Source organism: Mastigoproctus giganteus, chromosome 1, assembly GCF_048544385.1.
Source record: "Mastigoproctus giganteus isolate SK-2022 chromosome 1, ASM4854438v1, whole genome shotgun sequence".
Classification (NCBI taxonomy): Eukaryota; Metazoa; Arthropoda; class Arachnida; order Uropygi; family Thelyphonidae; genus Mastigoproctus; species Mastigoproctus giganteus.
Genome location: NC_143575.1, coordinates 148043570 through 148062983, shown reverse-complemented (window position 1 = coordinate 148062983; position 19414 = coordinate 148043570). Strand labels below are relative to the sequence as shown.

At 38.1% G+C, this 19414-nt stretch overlaps 1 protein-coding gene across 2 annotated transcripts in view; it reads left to right on the top strand.

Moving 5' to 3' along the window:
• The window catches only part of LOC150091186 (uncharacterized), an 81607-nt gene that overhangs the window by 36702 nt on the left and 25491 nt on the right, over nt 1-19414 (top strand). For both annotated transcript variants that reach the window (XM_090382696.1, XM_090382704.1), the window contains exon 2: nt 14953-15154. In XM_090382696.1, the coding sequence (XP_090238822.1) occupies nt 14960-15154 (195 nt within the window). In that variant the 5' untranslated portion in view covers nt 14953-14959. The remainder of the gene's footprint in view (nt 1-14952; nt 15155-19414) is intronic.

Here is a 19414-nt window from a genome sequence, read left to right as displayed (position 1 = left end):
TTAACAACCCTACCAACCTTTGTATCGTCTGCAAACTTGGACATTAAGCTTGATATACCATCATCAATATTATTTATAAATACAGAAAACAATAATGGACCCAACACTGAACCTTGAGGGACTCCACTAATAACATTAGTCCACGATGAGCAGTGTCCATTGATTACCACTCTCTGTCTTCTCCCCCTCAACCACCCCTTTATCCATAGCAGCAGTCAGGCAAGACTTCCCCTTAACAAAACCATGCTGTGTCCGAGCTATAACTAAAGTCTTGTCTAGGTGATCCTGCAGTGCTTCTTTAACCAGTGCCTTCATTAATTTTCCTAGAACAGAAGTTAAACTCACAGGTCTATAATTACTTGTGTCAGCCTTTGATCCTCCTTTGTAAATTGGGGTCACATTTACACATCTCCAGTCTGTGGGTACCTCCCCTGAGTCCAAGGAAGCTCTCATAATTATGGCTAACGGTTTGCTTAGTTCCTTTGCTGCCGCCTTTAATATAACTGGATAGATCCCATCCACCCCAGTTGCCTTTCTTGTGTTTATCTTCAACAATTTCTCCTCCACTTTACTCCCAGTTATTACAAGATTATCTAGCTTACTGCCAGAGTTGAATACACCTGTGGCATTCCCCTCCCTGTATAACTCCTCATGTGTGAATGTCAATGCAAAATATTCATTTAGTTTGTTAGCTACCTGAGCAGGATCATCAACAGTTGAACCATCGATATCAAGTGGACCAATCTGATTCATCCCCTTCCTTCTAGAGTTTACATAAGTAAAGAACTCTTTGCTGTTTTTCTTTGCATCACTTGCCAACGATTTCTCGTAATCTGCCTTCACCTGCCTAAACTCCTTTGTAACTTGGTTACAGATCAACTTGTATCTATCATAGGCTTCTGTGTCACGTGTTAATTTATATGTATCCCATGCATTTTTCTCCTCTGCCGTATGTCTCATTAGTTCATCTGACATCCATTTAGGCCTAAAGGTGCTGTAATTAGGAACTTACATGCAGGAGTTATACCCAGGGTTCCTAACAGTTCCACAATCGTGAAGGCACAAGCAGAGGATTTGTCTGTCACAGAATGACCGGATTTTGCTGAAATTGGGTCCACTTGACTCAGGTATCACGTAAATATCAGTTCCATCAGCATTTTTAGACTTGCAGGTAGCAAGCCCAGCTTGTCATACCGAAAAGAATGCCTGTGACAGCCTCAAGGACAGTCGCAACTGGCTTGTATCCAGATCTCCAGGTTCATTTTTTGCCTACACAAATGTTTGCAACAATATTAAAGCAGTTATTAATTAGTCCAAACTAGATTTTTAACAGGCTAAGAATAGAAAACTTCTTCTTGTCCAGATGGTAGTCAAGCATTCTGGTCTTTTGCCAGAGCTATTGGCCACAACCTTTGCCCGTGTGTACTCCCACCTCTTTTAAAATCCAGTAGTTCTATTGCCACCTCATCCAAAGATAAAGCTAATCTGCTAGCATCCTACTTTTCTCTAGATCTTGTATTGATGACCTTGGTAAATCACCTCCTATCATTCCCAATACACTCAATTGAATGCCTCCTGTGGTCTTCCGTCAAAAGAATGTCAGAAGAATTTTGAAAAGTTTTAATGCTAAGAAAGCACCAGGTCCTGGTAGTATTTCTCCACTTGTTCTCAAAACCTGTGCTCTTGAGCTTACTCCAATTCTGTATTGCCCTTTTAACATTTTTTTATTCCACCAGTGTTTACCCTTCTGCTTGGAAATTTGCTCATATCCAGCCAGTTCCTAAAAAGGGGTGACAAATCCCTCCCATCTATTATTGTCCCATTGCACTCCTATGCTTTTTAAAGTAATGAAAAATCCATTAACCGTCAACTCCTAAACTAGCTAGAAACCTTCCATCTAATTGGTAATTTCCAGTATGGAGTCAGTCAGTCAGTGTCGATTCACTGGTAATATACTGGCTTATATTACCCATCTATGGACAAATTCAACATTAAAGTTTGGTGAAACTCAAAAAGTTTCTTGACATTTCAAAGGCTTTTGATCTTCTCTGGCATAAAGGTCTTCTAAATAAGTTTCTATCTTTTGGTTAGTCAACTTTTTTAATTTTTTTTGTCATTGGGTATCCAGTTTTCTCTCTGAACACCTACTATGGGTGATGGAAGATGGCTCCCTGTCTTCTACTTTCTTTAATAATGTTGGTGTTCTCAAGGTTCAGTTCTTTCTCCCACTCTTTTCACTTGTATATTAATGACCATTTTCCATTGACCGGAAATCCTAACCGTAGTTTTGCTGTTGATAGTACATTGCATTCCATCTTTCAATTTGAGAAAACTTGCCTTGCACAAACAGCTTCAAATTCTCGAATATCTGCTACCAATTCCTTAAATGCTGATCTCCAAGGGCAAATGGAAAAAATTTCCATGGCATTTGTGGTGTTTTTCTTTATCTACTGTAGCTTCAGCATATACATATTCTCACCGAGTTCTCCTATTGAACAATACCAGTACTTACAGAAAAGAAGCCGTAAGAAATGGCCACCTAGACTTCTCCTAGGTAGGGGAGTTGCCAGTCACAGGCCTTCTTCCAGAGAGCTCACTGACAAAGATAACTTAGTTACAATCTTTTTAAAACTCAGTCCTGTGTTATATCTCTCAAAAAGGATTCTTTTGCTCTAATGCTTATCTTCAGTGACAGTCGAATTTCTAGTCATGATCACATATCTGTATTGTGAAGTACCTTAACTTCTATTCTCTCTCTCTCTCTCTCTCTCTCTCTCTCTCTCTCTCTCTCTCTCTCTCTCTCTCTCTCTCACTCACTCACTCACTCACTCACTCACTCTTGGCATAAGCATAACACAAATATTTCTTCTTCTGCATCTAAAGAACTGGGTTTTCTCTTTTGCTCTCAGCATTACTTTTCTTCTAAACAGCTTTTCACTCTGTACGACACTGAAATCTCATCTACCATGGAATATTGTTTCCACATCTGGAGCAGTGCTCCATAACCCCTTTCAGGCTTCTAGACTCTATTCAAAAGAAGGTAGTTAGGTTAATTAATGACCTGTCTCTTACAAAGTCTCTCCACTCTCTGCCTTATAGACATTCTGTTTCTGCTGCATATCTTTTCTATAGATACTTCCAATAGGCACTGTTCTTCTGAATTGGCTTCTATAATTCTTACTCTCTCTTCCAAACTAGTCCAAATGTTATTTATTATCTATCTATACATTAAAAAAGTTTTCCTCCTAGTGATATTTATTCAAGCCAATGGGAGAAGAGGGCAAGGCAGTTATGTCACTAGAAATGCAATTAATTATTGACAACTACCTCCATAACATTCACCAACCTTGTGCACGTGATTCATTATCTAACATTTGATGTTCCATTGTAATGTATTTTGTATATTAATGAATATTGTATATTTTTAAATACTGTAGTTTAGTATTTTGTAAATATTTGTATAGTTTGTAAATATTTCAGTTAAATATTTTAGTCCTTCTCTTTCAGATGCAACAGTATTCCTCATGTATTATGGAACCCGAAGAAAAAGGCCTTTTCCTAAGTGACCTATGTAAACGCAGGTAAATAATTACATAGTGATATTGGCTGAAGTCCAGTATAATATACACCAGCAGGTACTTCAATGGAAACGAGGAAGACAGTGATAATTGACAGGTGAAGGCACCTCCCTTTTCTGATTGTTTTGTTTCGTCGAGGAGGGGGGGCTTAGCTCAGTGAGGGTACTTACCCCTCCATCCTGCTGTCTTAAAATGAGAAAATGAGTTTTTGATTTAAAAACAGCAGCAAATGTGTGGAAAAACACCCTAGGCATGTCAACCTAGGATGGGCGGGGAAAGCAGTGGCATCTGTCAATCACTGCTTTGTTCCTATCCGTGTGTTGAAATATGGGAGTCACAACTTGTCAATCACTGCTTTCCCATTGTTTTGCTTGCCGCCATGTTGGAAAGTGTACACTGTTCTGGAGTTTTACAGTGATGTTTATTCGACCTGGAAAATGCCGCACACTACAAATACTGTTCAGGTAAATAATTACATAGGTCATTTCCTGATTAGATGTCGACCTGTGCATTTTGACAGGTTTGTCTTTTACGTAGAAAAGATTTGACTTGCTCCATATACCTCTACATGTTACGTAGAAAAGCATGCTTGTGGGTGGGCGAAGCCCCCTAGTTGTTGTTATTATTATTATTATTATTAGCCATATGGTGCAAGGAAGCTTGAGGCTTATGCTACACTAGCCAAAAAAAAATTTTCTGAGTTACCCTGAGAGAGAGAGAGAGAGAGAGAGAGAGAGAGAGAGAGAGAGAGAGAGAACAAGAGTCAGAAGTAGAAGTGAATCACCAAGAAAGAGAAGAATGATGATATCCAGCTCAGGACACTGTGCCAGAACCTGTGAGCAGCCTTTTATTGTCCAACTTCACACTCACAAAATCAACTTTTCTTCTTCCTCATTTATTCCTTAAACTTCTATTTTTTGGAACAAGTTACCTTAACACATATTTCTTGAAAATTACAATTTATAGAAATCCACGTCTGATGTCAACAAGTATCTTCTTTCATCTTCTCAACCTTCAACCCATTCATGGTACTAAGTACTAAAGGTTCTAATACTTTTCATTTTTGGGGTTTTCATAAAAAAAGAAAAATAAATAAAGAACACAAACCCCCCTTTGTAACACAAGTGACATCATGTTTACTGACAGGCCGAAATTTTAACTTTATTTGAAAAAAAAAAGTATTTGATTTGAATTGTGCTTTGTTTACTAAGGCTTGACCTTTTACCAGTAGATTGCAATGCTTATTAATTTCAGTGCTGCATTTTTTTTAATAATAATTTAAAATTTTGCAAATGTTGTGTTTTTGGCCAATTAAAATACTTATTACTCTTAATGATGTAATAAGGTTAATTATATTTAAATTTTCAGAAAAATGTATTATCGTAAAATACAAGCATTAAACACCTAATCTCTGCCAAATATAGGTTTGTGGAGGCATTAATTACAAGAAACGGCATTACTCCAACAAAAATTAAGCCAAAATAATTAATTATTATTTATATATATAAAAATAATAATATATTTCAATTAAAAAAATAATAATAAATTTCTATTAATTTTGCCTGTATATATAATTAAATGGTAATATGAAATCGTTCATATCCTTTTTTTTTTCAAGATTCTTGTAAGCATTCATTATGTCAACATTTTTAATTGTTGAAATAGAAAAACAATCACAGTACTTTGCTGCATATGCCCATTTTTTATCCCCATTATTTTTTATATTTCTTATGAACAGCTTTTTTGCATATCACTTGGAAATTGGTGGCTTCTAAATTCATTAGGGAGAAAAATTAAACTGGACAAGTATATAGTATTCTGACTGATATCATACATAGCGCACACACACACACACACACACACACACACACGCGCGCGCGCACACACACACTAATCCAGTTGTGTCGGTCCCCACACTCTTTTGTAGAATTGCAAAATGTGACGATCTGTATTCCCCCCCCCCCCCTTTGAAGCATCAATTTTACTATCGTGATGTATGTTATTCTAAAAGGTAGCATTGTTTCACTACACAGAAACTGTACTTGGTTGGATACAGTAGTAGTAGAGGCATGTGATGCAAGAAAGCAAGTGTATGAGCTTATGCAGCATCAGTCAAAAAAAAAAAAATCACACCATTCCCTCCAAATGCCTGTCCAGTTCCTCCTTAAATTTATTTAACCTATCAACTTCCACAATGACAAACGGAAGTTTGTTCCAGCAATTAACCACCCGCTGGCTAAAGGCAAATTTCTGCACATCTATTCTACATCTGTCTTTTCTTAATTTTGAATTTATGCCCCCTTAGGTTCGTAATCTGAACGAGTGGAAGGATCCCATCAGAATTCAGCATGCTCAACCCATTCAAGGCCTTATACACCCCAATCAGATCACCGGGCAGGTGCCTAGTTTCCAGCCACTGTAATTTGCAAAACTTAAGCCTCTCTTGTTAAGAGGATCCCTTCATTCCCCTCACCAATCTTGTTCCCTTCTCTGTACACGCTCAAGCAAATCTACATCCTTCCTAAAATGAGGCCTCCAGACCTGTACGCAGTACTCAAGGCGTGGCCTGACCATTGCCTTATACAGAGGGACAATCACCTCCTTCTTCCTGCTAGCAAAATTCTTATATATCATTGACAAAACCCCATGACCTGCCCTGGCAGCCTGTTTGCATTACTCAGAAAACTTCATATCTGACTGCACAATTACTCCCAGATCTTTTTCATTTTCTACCACCTTAAGTGTACCACACAGTTGGTATGTTTCTCTGGAGTTACTTCTACCCATATGAAGTACTTTGCATTTGTCAAGGTTAAACTTCAGTTGCCACTTCTTAGCCCATCTGACCAAATTATCTAGATCCTGTTGCAGTAGCACACTGCCATTACTGTCATTAACAGCCCTGCCAACCTTTGTATCATCGGCAAACTTCGACACTAAGCCCTGATATACCTGCATCAATATCATTGATAAATATACAAAACAATAGAGGACCCAACACTGAACCCTGTGGGACTCCATTAATAACATTAGTTCACAAAGAGCAGCATCCATTGATTACTGCTCTCTCTCTTCTCCCACTCAACTACCTTTTTATCCATTGTAGCAACTTACCCTTAATACCATTCTGCTCCAATTTGTACAATAGTCTTCCATGCGCAACAGTGTAAAAAGCTTTCCTAAAATCCAAATATATGATATCAAAATTATTTTTTGCATCCAGTTCTTTTGTAACCACATCATAATATCCTATAAGATTTGTCAGACAAGGCTTTTCCTTTAACAAACCCATGCTGTGTCTGAATTATTGCTGCAGTCTTGTCTAGATGATACCTGCAATGCATCTTTAACCAGTGACTCCATTATTTTCCCCTGAACAGAAGTTAAACTAACTGGTCTGTAATTACTCGTGTCACCCTTTGAACCCCCTTTGTGAATTGGGGATACATTTGCACATCTCCAGTCCGTGGGGACCTCCCCTGAGTCCAAGGATGCTCTCGTAATTATGGCTAAGGGTTTGCTTAGTTGCTTTGCCGCCTATTTTAATGTAACTGGATAGATCCCATCCACTCCAGGTGCCTTTCTTATTTTTAACTTCAACAATTTCTCCTCCACTTTGCTCTCAGTTATTACAAAATCATTAAGCACCCTGCTACAATTTGATAACCTTCTGCCATTTTTCAAACCTTAATAACTCCTCATGTGTAAATGTAGATGCAAAATGCTCATTCAGTTTGTTTGCTATTTGAGCAGGATCATCAACAGTCGAGCCATCGATATCAAGTGGACCAATCAGATTCATCCCCTTCCTTTTAGAGTTTATATAAGTAAAGAAATCCTTGCTGTTTTTCTTAGCATCTTTTGCCAAAGATTTCTCGTAATCTACCTTTGCCTGCCTAACCTCCTTTGTGACCTGATTACAGACTAGCTTATATCTGCTATAGGCTTCTGAGTCACTTGATAATTTATATGCATATCATGCATTTTTCTTCTCTGTCATGAGTCTCATTAGTTCATTTGATAACCATTTAGGCCTAAACCTTGAACAATATTTCTTAATAGGTATGAAACTTTTAGTAGCATCCACGATTAATTCCTTGAATTCTTCCCACTTAAAATTAACTGTTGGTAACATCATCAGTTGATCCCACTGTACAGAATTTAAAAACTGCCTGAGACCACTGTACTCACCTTTACAGAAGCAAAAACCCTTTCCTTTACGCCTGATGGTAATAATATCTTTAAGTAAATCCCACATCAGTACACTGTGATCACTGCCACCTAGTGGTTTCTTTATCTGCAAATTCTTAATACACGAATGATCACTGCTGATAACCAGATCAAGAGTATTACCCTCTCTGGTTGCCTCTCGAACATGCTGCTGCAGAAAACAATCATCCAATAAATCCACAAAAGTCTTACTAGTGTGTGAGTGACCAACCCACAAGTTCCAGTCAATATCTGGGAAGTTAAAATCCCCCATTATAAGACATTCTGATTTACTAGCCCACTCTTTCTCTGTACAATTGTTCATTGCACTCATTCGAGTCATTAGGCCTATAACACACTCATACTCTTATTTTTGCTTTTGCAGTGCTTATGTCACACCAAACTGACTCAACAGTGCACTGTTCATCTATAGCAACTGGATGCTAGTGTGTGAGTGACCAGCCCCCAAATTCCAGTCAATATCTGGGAAATTAAAATCCCCCATAATAAGACTCTCTGATTTACTGGCCCACTATTTCTCTGTACAGTTTCTTATTATACTCATCAGAGTCATTAGACCTATAGCACACTCCTACTCTCAATTTTGATCTCCCAATGCTTATGTCACACCAAACTGACTCGACACTGCACTGTCCAGCGATGTCGACTGGCTTCACTTCCTTGGATTTTATGTGTTTCTTAACTAATAGCATAACCCCTCCTCCCTTCCTATCATGTCTATCCTTTCTCTACACACTGTACTCCCCAAATTCCAGTTCTGAATTCCTTATATCTGTGTGACACCATGTCTCTGCTATCCCAACAATATCCACCTTTGATGTCTTGACCAACACTTCAAATTCATCAAATTTATTTACTTTACTTCTAGCATTGGAATACATGCAAGTATATATGTACCTATCCTTATTATTAGTTACCCTAACACATCCCATATACCCACCTGTTTCATGATGACTGCCATCAGTCCCTGAAACCCCCAGCACCTCTCGCTCCAGGTTGCTACTTATTCTAATAGAAGTTGTGCAAGAATCACCTTCACCTCTGCCTGTGGCTACTTTTAACCTTTTAGTCTGTGAATCTCCCCAAGCTAGCAGTTTTCCGACCCACCTAACACTGCCTCGATAGCATCAGCAAATATTCTTGCACCCTTTCTATTTAAGTGTATCCCATCCCTGTAGAAGTAGTCTCTCCTGTTAACAAGCACAAACCAGGCTGAAAAAAATTTTACTCCTTGAGCCTTCCACATTTCCTCCTGGGCTGAATTGATTAACAAGGCTCTCATCATGTACTCCCTCCTATCGTGGCTGGGCAGAATTGCAGACACTATCAAATTTAACCTAATTCACGACTTTTTTGCAACATTTATTTGTACTTGTTAAGTAAATCGGCAGATCTCCTACTTTTAATGTCATTGGTGCCAACATGTACAACAATATCACCTTTTGTGCCCTTAAAAGATGACATATGCTTTACAACGTCATCATTGCACCTTCGTAGCCAGGTGGGAAGGAGCAGCAGTACGTAGCACACGCTTCTTGATTACATTGGGGTTCGAGCCTGTCACCACCAAATACATAACCAAATACATAACCAAATCATAACCAAATACAAAGGATGCGGAAAGGTTAGGGAATGACCACCGCATATCCTGGAGCAATATGGCCTTAGTTGCTAATGCTCCTAAAAAAAACCAAATAACAATAACAATAAAAAATAACAGTGTCATCAACTTTTGCCCCTGGCAGACATACCCTGGTCCTGTTCCATCTATCCTTATCCTTTTACACAATATATTCCCTATCTTCCTGACAATAGAGTCACCAACAATAACTAGTTCCTTTGGGACCAGCACATTGGGCCTTGGAGATTGCCGCTGTGTTGCCTGATGCCCAGGAGTGAGCTCTGGCGTTGAGTTGGGCAGCTGAGAGTTTGACGGGCCCCTCATATTAATTTCTTCGAAGTATCTACCTACACCTCAAGCTCTCATAGACGCCCAGTAGAATTCTGAGTTGATGCCTAATTTCTAGACACTCTCTGCACCTGGCACACACAAAGCCATCCTCCTTGGCTAGATCATGTTCTGTTCCAGAGAGTTCGGCAAACATTTCACAAGTTGCACATTTTTTTAGGCTGTGATGCGTTGGAGAATTGCCCTCCCCTCAGTTCTCCCCCGCGTCACAGCACTCCTGCCACTTTGTGCCCGTTACTTTGCTGCTCTAGTCTGGGGCATGATATTTTAAATTAATAAGATCAATAAATTTAATTAATTAATTGTCAATACTACACTATCTAATAGAATCCTAAATGCAGTGATGTGTATTACGCTATATAATTATACGTTAGAGCTGCCTAGTTACCACAATTAAAAATTCGATTTCCCTACTACTCTATACAAAAACAATGGCTGCAAGATTTGAACGAAATAATGGTTTTACGTATATTAAGTAATATTCTACAAAAACTCTTTATCTATATTAAAAATAAAAATAATCAGTGTAACAATAACTATAAGACTACGTATAAAGTACAATATAAAATAACAATTAGGTAAATAAAAAGGCAAACACATCACTTTTTCGGAGCCTGTAATTCACAGCTGTAATTTTTAAAGAGAGTCAGCGCCCCAGTGGAGTAATATAAGTGATGTCATCTACTCTCTCAGCTTTCATTAGCATTAGCATTAGTAGAGGCATTTGATGCAAGAAAGCAAGCTTACGCAGCATTAGCCAAAAAAAAAAAAAAAAAAAAAAAAAACCCACTTCACCCCTCTGTTCGTTCAAAATATCTGTCCAGCTGAGCCTTAAACTTATTTAGGCTATCAACCTCCACTACAAGGGATGGAAGTCTGTTCCACCAACCAACCACCCGCTGGCTAAAGGCAAATTTCCGCACGTCTATCCTACATCTGTCTTTCCTCAATTTGAATTTATGCCCTCTCAGGTGATTCTGAGCTAGAGGAAGAATCCCATCAGCATTGAGCATGCTCAAACCATTCAAGGCTTTACACCTCTATCAGATCACCTCGCTGGTGCCTAGTCTCCAGACACTGTAATTTGCAAAACTTAAGCCTTTCTTCGTAAGAGCACCCCTTTTGTTCCATTCACTAATCTTGTTGCCCTTCTCTGTACTCGTTCCAGCAGCTCTACATCCTTCTTGAAATGAGGCCTCCAGACCTGTATACAGTACTCTAGGTGTGGCCTGACCATTGCCTTATACAAGGGAATAATCACCTCCTTATCCCTGCTAGAAAAATTCCTGTATATCATTGACAATACTCCATGAGCTACTCTTGCACCTCATCTGCACTGCTCAGAGAACTTCATATCTGCCTGCACAACCACCCCAAGTCCCTTTCATTCTCTACCACTGTCAGTGTAGTACCACAGAGTTGATACGTTGCTCTGGGATTGCTGTTTCCCATGTGTAGTACTTTACATTTGTCAATGTTAAACTTCATTTTCCACCTCTCAGCCCATCTGCTCAACCTTTCCAGATCCTGTTGCAGCAGCATAGTGTCAGTAGTGTCCTTGACAACTCTGCCAACCTTTGTATCGTCTGCAAACTTGGACATTAAGCTTGATATACCATCATCAATATCATTTATAAATACAGAAAACAATAATGGACCCAACACTGAACCCTGAGGGACTCCACTAATAACATTAGTCCACGATGAGCAGTGTCCATTGATTACCACTCTCTGTCTTCTCCCCCTCAACCACCCCTTTATCCATAGCAGCAATTTGCCTCCAATGTCACACTGCTCCAATTTGTGTAGCAGTCTTCCATGTGCAACAGTATCAAAAGCCTTTCTAAGATCAAAGTATATAATATCAAAGCTATTCCCTGCATCCAGTTCTTTTGTGACTGCATCATAGTATCCAATCAAATTGGTCAGGCAAGACTTCCCCTTAACAAAGCCATGCTGTGTCCGAGCTATAACTGAAGTCTTGTCTAAATGATCCTGCAGTGCTTCTTTAACCAGTGCCTCCATTAATTTTCCTGAAACAGAAGTTAAGCTCACAGGTCTATAATTACTTGTGTCAGCCTTTGATCCTCCTTTGTGAATTGGGGTCACATTTGCATATTTCGAGTCTATGGGTACCTCCCCTGAGTCCAAGGAAGCTCTCATAATTATGGCTAAGGGTTTGCTTACTTCCTTTGCTGCCTCCTTTAATATAACTGGATAGATCCCATCCACCCCGGGTGCCTTTCTTGTGTTTATCTTCAACAGTTTCTCCTCCACTTTACTCCCAGTTATTTCCAAATTATGTAGCTTACTGCTAGAGTTGAATACACCTCTGGCATTCCCCTCGCTGAATAACTCCTCATGTGTGAATGTCGATGCAAAATATTCATTTAGTTTGTTAGCTACCTGAGCAGGATCATCAACAGATGGGTCAACTGTTGATGATCCTGAGCAGGATCATTAACAGTTGACCCATCAATATCAAGTGGACCAATCTGATTCATCCCCTTCCTTCTAGAGTTTACATAAGTGAAGAACTCTTTGCTGTTTTTCTTTGCATCCCTTGCCAAGGATTTCTCGTAATCTGCCTTCGCCTGCCTTACCTCCTTTGTAACTTGGTTGCATATCAACTTGTATCTATCATAGGCTTCTGTGTCATGTGTTAATTTGTAAGTATCCCATGCATTTTTCTTCTCTGCCATATGCCTCATTAGTTCATCTGACATCCATTTTGGCCTAAACCTTGAACAATATTTCTTAGTTGGTATGTAAAGCCTAGTAGCTTCCAAGATAAGTTCTTTGAATGCTTCCCATTTTGAATTTGCTGTTGGTAACATCATCTGTTGGTCCCACTGTATAGAATTTAAATACTGTCTCAGTCCATCGTAGTCACCTTTACGGAAGCAATAACCCTTCCCTTTACCCCTAATGGTAGTTACCTCTTTGAGTAAATCCCACTTCAGCACACTGTGATCACTGCCACCTAGTGGTTCATTTATCTGCAGATTCTTAATTCATGAAGAATCACTGCTGATAATCAAATCAAGAGTATTTCTCCCTCTAGTTGCCTCCCGAACATGCTGATGTAGAAAACAATCATCCAATAAATCCACAAAAGCCCTGCTAGTGTGTGAGTGACCAGCCCCCAAATTCCAGTCAATATCTGGGAAATTAAAATCTCCCATTATAAGACTCTCTGATTTACTGGCCCACTCTATTTCCCTATACAGTTTCTTATTATACTCATCAGAGTCATTAGGCCTATAGCACACTCCTACTCTCAATTTTGATCTCCCAATGCTTATGTCACACCAAACTGACTCAACACTGCACTGTCCAGCGATGTCGACTGGCTTCACTTCCTTGGTTTTTATGTGTTTCTTAACTAATAGCATAACCCCTCCCCCCTTCCTATCCTGTCTATCCTTTCTGTAGACGTTGTACTCCCCAAATTCCAGTTCTGCATCCATAAAAAATATCTGTGTGACGCCACGTCCCTGATATCCCAACAATATCTGCCTTTGATGTTTTGAGCAATACTTCAAATTCATCAAATTTATTTACTAAACTCCTAGCATTGGTGTACACACAAGTATACCTGCACCTGTTTCTATTCTTAGCTACCCTAACACAACCCATGTGTTTACTTGTACCGCAATGGCTCCCAGCACTCTCTGAAATATCATGCATCTTGTTTTTCAGGCTTCTGCTTATTCTAATAGAAGCAGTGCAAGAATCTCTTTCACCTCTGCCAGTGGCTACTGTCAATCTATTGGTCTTTGTCTCCCCCCAAGCTAGCAGTTTTCCGACCCACCTAACACTGCCTCGATAGCATCAGTAAATATTCTTGCACCCTTTCTATTTAAGTGTATCCCATCCCTGTAGAAGCAGTCTCTCCTGTTAACAAGTACAGTCCAGGCTGAAAAAAATTCTACCCCTTGAGCCTTGCACAATCTTTCCAGGGCCGAATTGATCGACAAGGCTCTCATCATATACTCCCTCCTATCGTGTCTGGGCAGAATTGCAGACACTTTCAAATTCAACCCTAATTCTCGGCTTTTGTTCAACAGTGACCTGTACTTGTTAAGTAATTCTGCCGGTCTCCTACTCTTAATATCATTAGTGCCAACATGTACAACTATATCACCTTTTGTGCCCTTAAAAGATGATATTCGCTCAACAACGTCATCAACCTTTGCCCCTGGTAGATATACTCTGGTCCTGTTCCACCTATCCTTTTTACAAAGCATGTTCCCCGTTTCCCTGACAATAGAGTCACCAACAACCACTAGTTCCTTCTGGACCAGCGCATTCTGTCTTGGGGGTTGCTTCTGTGTCACGTGATGCCCAAGTGCAAGCTCTGGCGTTGATGTGGGCAGCTGAGAGCTTGATGGGCCCCTCAATTTAGTTTCTTCGAGGGCATCTACCCTGTCCTTCAAGCTCTCATATAGGCCCACAAGAACGCTGAGTTGTTGCCTGATATCGATACACTCCTTGCATCGCGCACACACAAAGACATCCCCCATGGCATCCCCCATATTGTTTTTCACTTCATGAAGTGAAAAATAATATAACAGATTAAAAAAAAAAAAAAAAAAAAAAGCAGCACATACAAGACTAAAGACAGTATTAAGAAGGTACACAAAAGAATTAATTACTAATCTTCAACCAGTGAGTCACTAAGATTTAATATTTTCTTGCTGGCCTTGTCAGGAAACGGTGTTATTGCCAGGTTAAAATGAATGACTTATTTTTAACATAGCATATATATTATTGTATGATATTTGAAATTGGTCATTCATTAAATTACTGAATTTTTGGTTATCTTTTAATGGTAACATGATAGAGACATATTTTTGATACCAGCAGACCAATTTCCTTCAGAATCTGCAACTTTTGCTTCAGAGATATGAAAAATGTTTAATGCTAGCAGAGTAAACATTGGTATTTTCATCTCATAAGTATACGGCCGTAGTGTCTAGATAGACACTATGGCCAAAGGTTAGGGTACTGTTTTCCAAGAACTCATTGTGTTGGGTGTGTTATGTTCATCACAGAAAATGGCACATAAAATTATAGATGTACTTGTCTCACAAGTAAATATGTATTTTAGCTGTTTAAAAATTCTTATTTAATGAGAGAAATCATCCGTTTTTTATTCTCCTCCCATTTTAGTTCTAAAATGTTCATGCTGCAAAAAATAATTGGTTGCGAAAAGTTGCCACCTCCAACATCAAATTGTTCAGATGGTGAAGGACAGCTAGAGTCTGAAGAACAAGATGGTTTTGTTGTTATTGGTGAGACATCCAGTGACAGAACTGCTATAAAAGACACAGATGTTAATCTAAAGGATTTGCCTCCTTCGTATTCATTGATTGTAAGTATCTTGAGCAATATATTTTAATAAAAGTTAGTTAAATGCATTGGTAAGAATTTAGCTATTATTTTTCATTCTTTTAGGCCTTATTTATTGTCAGATTTCTGGAAAGTGATCATCACAATAGGATTTGTCATTTTTTTTTTTTTTTTTTATGGTAGTAGAGTTTTAGTTGTGATAAAAATGCTTACCCAAAGTTGAATTGCAGAATATCTGAGAAATTAACTTTTGGGAATTTTTAATTTACAGTACTATTCTGAAGTCAGTATCGCCAGTTAGATTTAAAAAAAAAAAAAAAAAAAAAAGAAGTGCAAGCTTACTACTTTTCTTAGATTTCATAATACTTTGATTTTAATTTTTTACTTCATATATGTCAAGACTTACAACTCAAATTTTGATGATTTGTTTAGGGAAGAAATTATTTTTTATTAGTAATGAGAGAGAAAACTGATAAAACTAAAACCGATCTGTATGTAATGGCTTTATAGCTCTGAATTTGAAGGGGAATACAGCCATCAAGAAAAAATATAATTGCCAAAAATAGGCTTACTAAACCATTACAAGACAGTTTATAGGTATAAACTTAATTTATATGTATCATGTCTGTAAGATAGGCATGTGCAGAATTGTATGCATTGAAACAACGTATGTAAACCCTATCAGAGAAAGCATGAAATAACTAAAGGAAATAAAATGATGTAATTCTTTAAAATAAGATCTCATTAAATAAAACTGATTGGAAAAACCAAATCTAACATATCTGAATTTCAAAATGACATCCTTCCCAGTTCTGAAATAGGATACTTAAAAGCAGTGCGCCGACCGGGCTAGGCAGGTGGGTAAAGTGCCTGCCTGGCAACCCAAAGGTCGCGGGTTTGAATCCCGCCTCGGGCTTGGATCAGAGTAAAATGCAAAAACCTTGGGAGGTGCATTATGGCCACAGAAGCCGATGTGCCAACAACTAACAAAAAAAAAAAAAAAAAAAGCAGTGGCGACTCGTGACTGATGTTTGGGGGTGCTGCGTCTTAAAGTTACATTAAATTGCCTTGGTTAAAAGACATGTAGATTTTTTTTTTTTTTTTTATGTGAACCCCAAACACGAGAGGTATTAGAACCTATAGATATACACAGTAATAATAATAAGCAAGTTAAAAATACTACAAAATGTTAACTAGACATTTACCAATAACAGACTTGAACTTTTATTTAAAAACAAAATCCATTCTTTGGTTTTTATTTGTTGAAAATAGATTAATAACTTTTTCATTGAAGATTGGTGCACTGTTGACCAAGCTTTTCTCTGTTGAAAGCATTGCTTGAGCATTTAGCCTTTCCTGATTCATAGTGCTCCTTAAAAATGTTTTTATTTTTTTAATGTCGAATGGCAGCATTCTGGCTCTGAAATTGGAATGGTCAAAAGAACTTTTATGAGTTTTGTAAGTTCACCAAGAACTTCAGCTAGATTATTTTCTGAGATAAATTTCAGCATCACTTAATTTGTAATAATTGTGCAGATCATGTCTGCTATAGAAAACTTGTAATTCCATAAAAATTATTTCTCTTTCAATCATGGGATATGCTCCCGTACCTCTTCCATGGGCATTTTCATATGAAAAACAACAAAGTTAATTAATTTTTTCTGTTTATACTCCAGCACGACAACCAAGTCAGTAGAGTTTACAATAAATTGTCAATACAAATATTTATCGTATTTAGTAGTCACAGGCTTGAACCCCGGTCCACTCGAGGAACTGTGCTATGCACTCTCGCTCCTGACCACTTGGCTACGTCAGGCCCATTCTTCTTGTTAAACAATTTAGCAGCAATTAATTGCTTTGCAAAAGAATGTCTCTCTCTCTCTCTCTCTCTCTCTCTCTCTCCCTCCCTCCCTCCCTCCCTCCCTCCCTCCAATGCAACACTTGTGTAGTCGCATACTTCCTTCGCTTCAATCATGAGTGTTCTTGAAGGATTTCCACAGTACATTGAATTCCTGATTTTTAGAATCATTCTTAAAGTTTCCTATATATTCATGTATTTTAACTGCCTCAATTTCTCGAGATTGCATTTGATATAAATTACTTCCAGATGAGGCATTATCTATTGGAAAAGTTCTAACCAGAACTCGAATTTTTCATTATTGAAGATGTGCGAAATTCGTCTTATCTGCATTTGCACCTTCATACACTTTTTTAAGGATTCAAAATTTTCATAAATGCTGTTCACAGTGCTCACTGGTGAACAGTGCATCGTGAATGCTTTTCATCTTGTAGGGGAAGGTCGGCAACACGGCTGTCCATATGCTTTCCGAGAACAGAGAGATGCTGTGGTGATTATGAGGTTCAAAAAGAATATTCTTAAATCTCGGATACTGCTTGCTGCATTTCTCATCATCAGATTTAGTTGGTGTGCATAGCAGTGAATAAAATGTGCATTTTTGTAACCTTCTTATGTTTTATCTTGAACTCTCCCTTTCTTGCCTTTCATCACACTTGTGCCATCAAATGTCTGAGCAACCAGTTTTTGAGTATTCCCTTCGAGGATTATGTCTAACTGATCTAGAATGCACTTCGATATTCCATCTGCCGTTTGGTTTTCCGGAGTGAAAAACTCTTGTGTCATCAGCAATGACAGCTACGAATGAAGCTTCTTTAATTTCTCTTTTTATTTCTCTTTTTATTTCACTCTGGCATATTTGCAGGAAACAGTCAAGAATATCATTCTGAATAGTTTTTGAAATGCCTTTAAATGCATTACTTTCTAAACAGTTCTTTAAATTGTAATCTAATGTACAGGTGAAATTTATTAATCCTTTTAATACTCCTGGATTTTTAGAATCGTCTTTTTTGTCATGTCTATGTAAAGGAATTTCAGCCTCTCCACAAAATTTAATGTAATCTATTATTTTAGATAATACCTTACAATTCTTGGTAACTTTTCTGTTATGTTTGCAGATCGAAAGTCTGTAGGCCTCACTAAGCTGTTCTTTAATATTTTCGCTTCCTAAAAGCGATAGTGAAATCACATTATCAATGTTTTTTGAACTCTCATATTTTAGAGTTTTTTCTTTCATTCTGTTTATGTTTGTAAAGCCACTTTTTGTCCATGTTAAGTCACCTCCGAACAGTAGACATGGAAAACAAAACAATGCATGTTTAACTTCACAACCACAAAGTCAACTTTTCCTTTGGTACCATTCGGTTTTAAAACTGCAAATATATTTCTTATTATTACTTATTGCCCGCTGAGAAATTTGAATTTTTGGTGTGGGGTGGGCTTCCTTTTTAATCACATTTTTTTTTCTTGGAGAGATAATTGTGAAAAACTAAGTTGCTGAAGTTTATTCACTGTCACGCGACTTACTTCATGGGGAAACATGGAGGCCGTGTTCGAAACAAATTTTACAAAATCTTGTGTTGTTAGAAATAATGTTTTACTTACAACATCACCTCATAATATAACTTCAACTTACCAAGCTGAAGTTATATTATGAGGTGATGTAATTAAGCTGTAATCACATAATTACACTGTTGAATGCTGACTTAACACTGATATTATTTAATTACTTAATGGGAATTTGGGCGAATAACAAAAGGCACCGACATTGTGGCTACACACCCATATTGGTCAACGATGAAATCTACACTGTGCACTTTACAGTCTCTCTACCTCATGCTTAAAATCTCTCTACCTCATTCTGTCAAATTCATCTGTTGTCTCTACCGTTCTCCAAACTCCACTAATAACTTGAAGCTCTTTGACTTCCTCTCTTTACAACTTGACTTTCTCCAGTCCAACTTTCCTAACACTGAGGTAATTTTCCTTGGTGGTTTTAATGTTCACAACTCCAGCTGGCTTCCGTTTTCTAGTCACACCGATCCAGCAGGTCGAGATGCTGAAGCTTTTGCGATTACTAATGACCTTGCACAGATACTGGACAATCCTAACCTTACAGCCAACACGCTTGATCTTTTTCACACAAACAACCCTTCTAAGTACATGGTCAAAGTGAGTGGTCCTTTAGGCACCTCAGATCACAACTTGGTGATTGTCTCTTCTCCAATGGAGCTTTTATCTCATGGCTATTCCCAACCTCGTATTGTTTGGCATTACAAGAATGCAAAATGGGATGACCTGTGAGATTTCTTTTCTTCTTTTCCTTGGTCGGATTACTGTTTCAAAACTTCTGATGTCAATGTTTGCTCAGATTGTGTCAGTGAAATTATTCTTGCAGGAATGGAATCCTTTATCCCATACTCCATT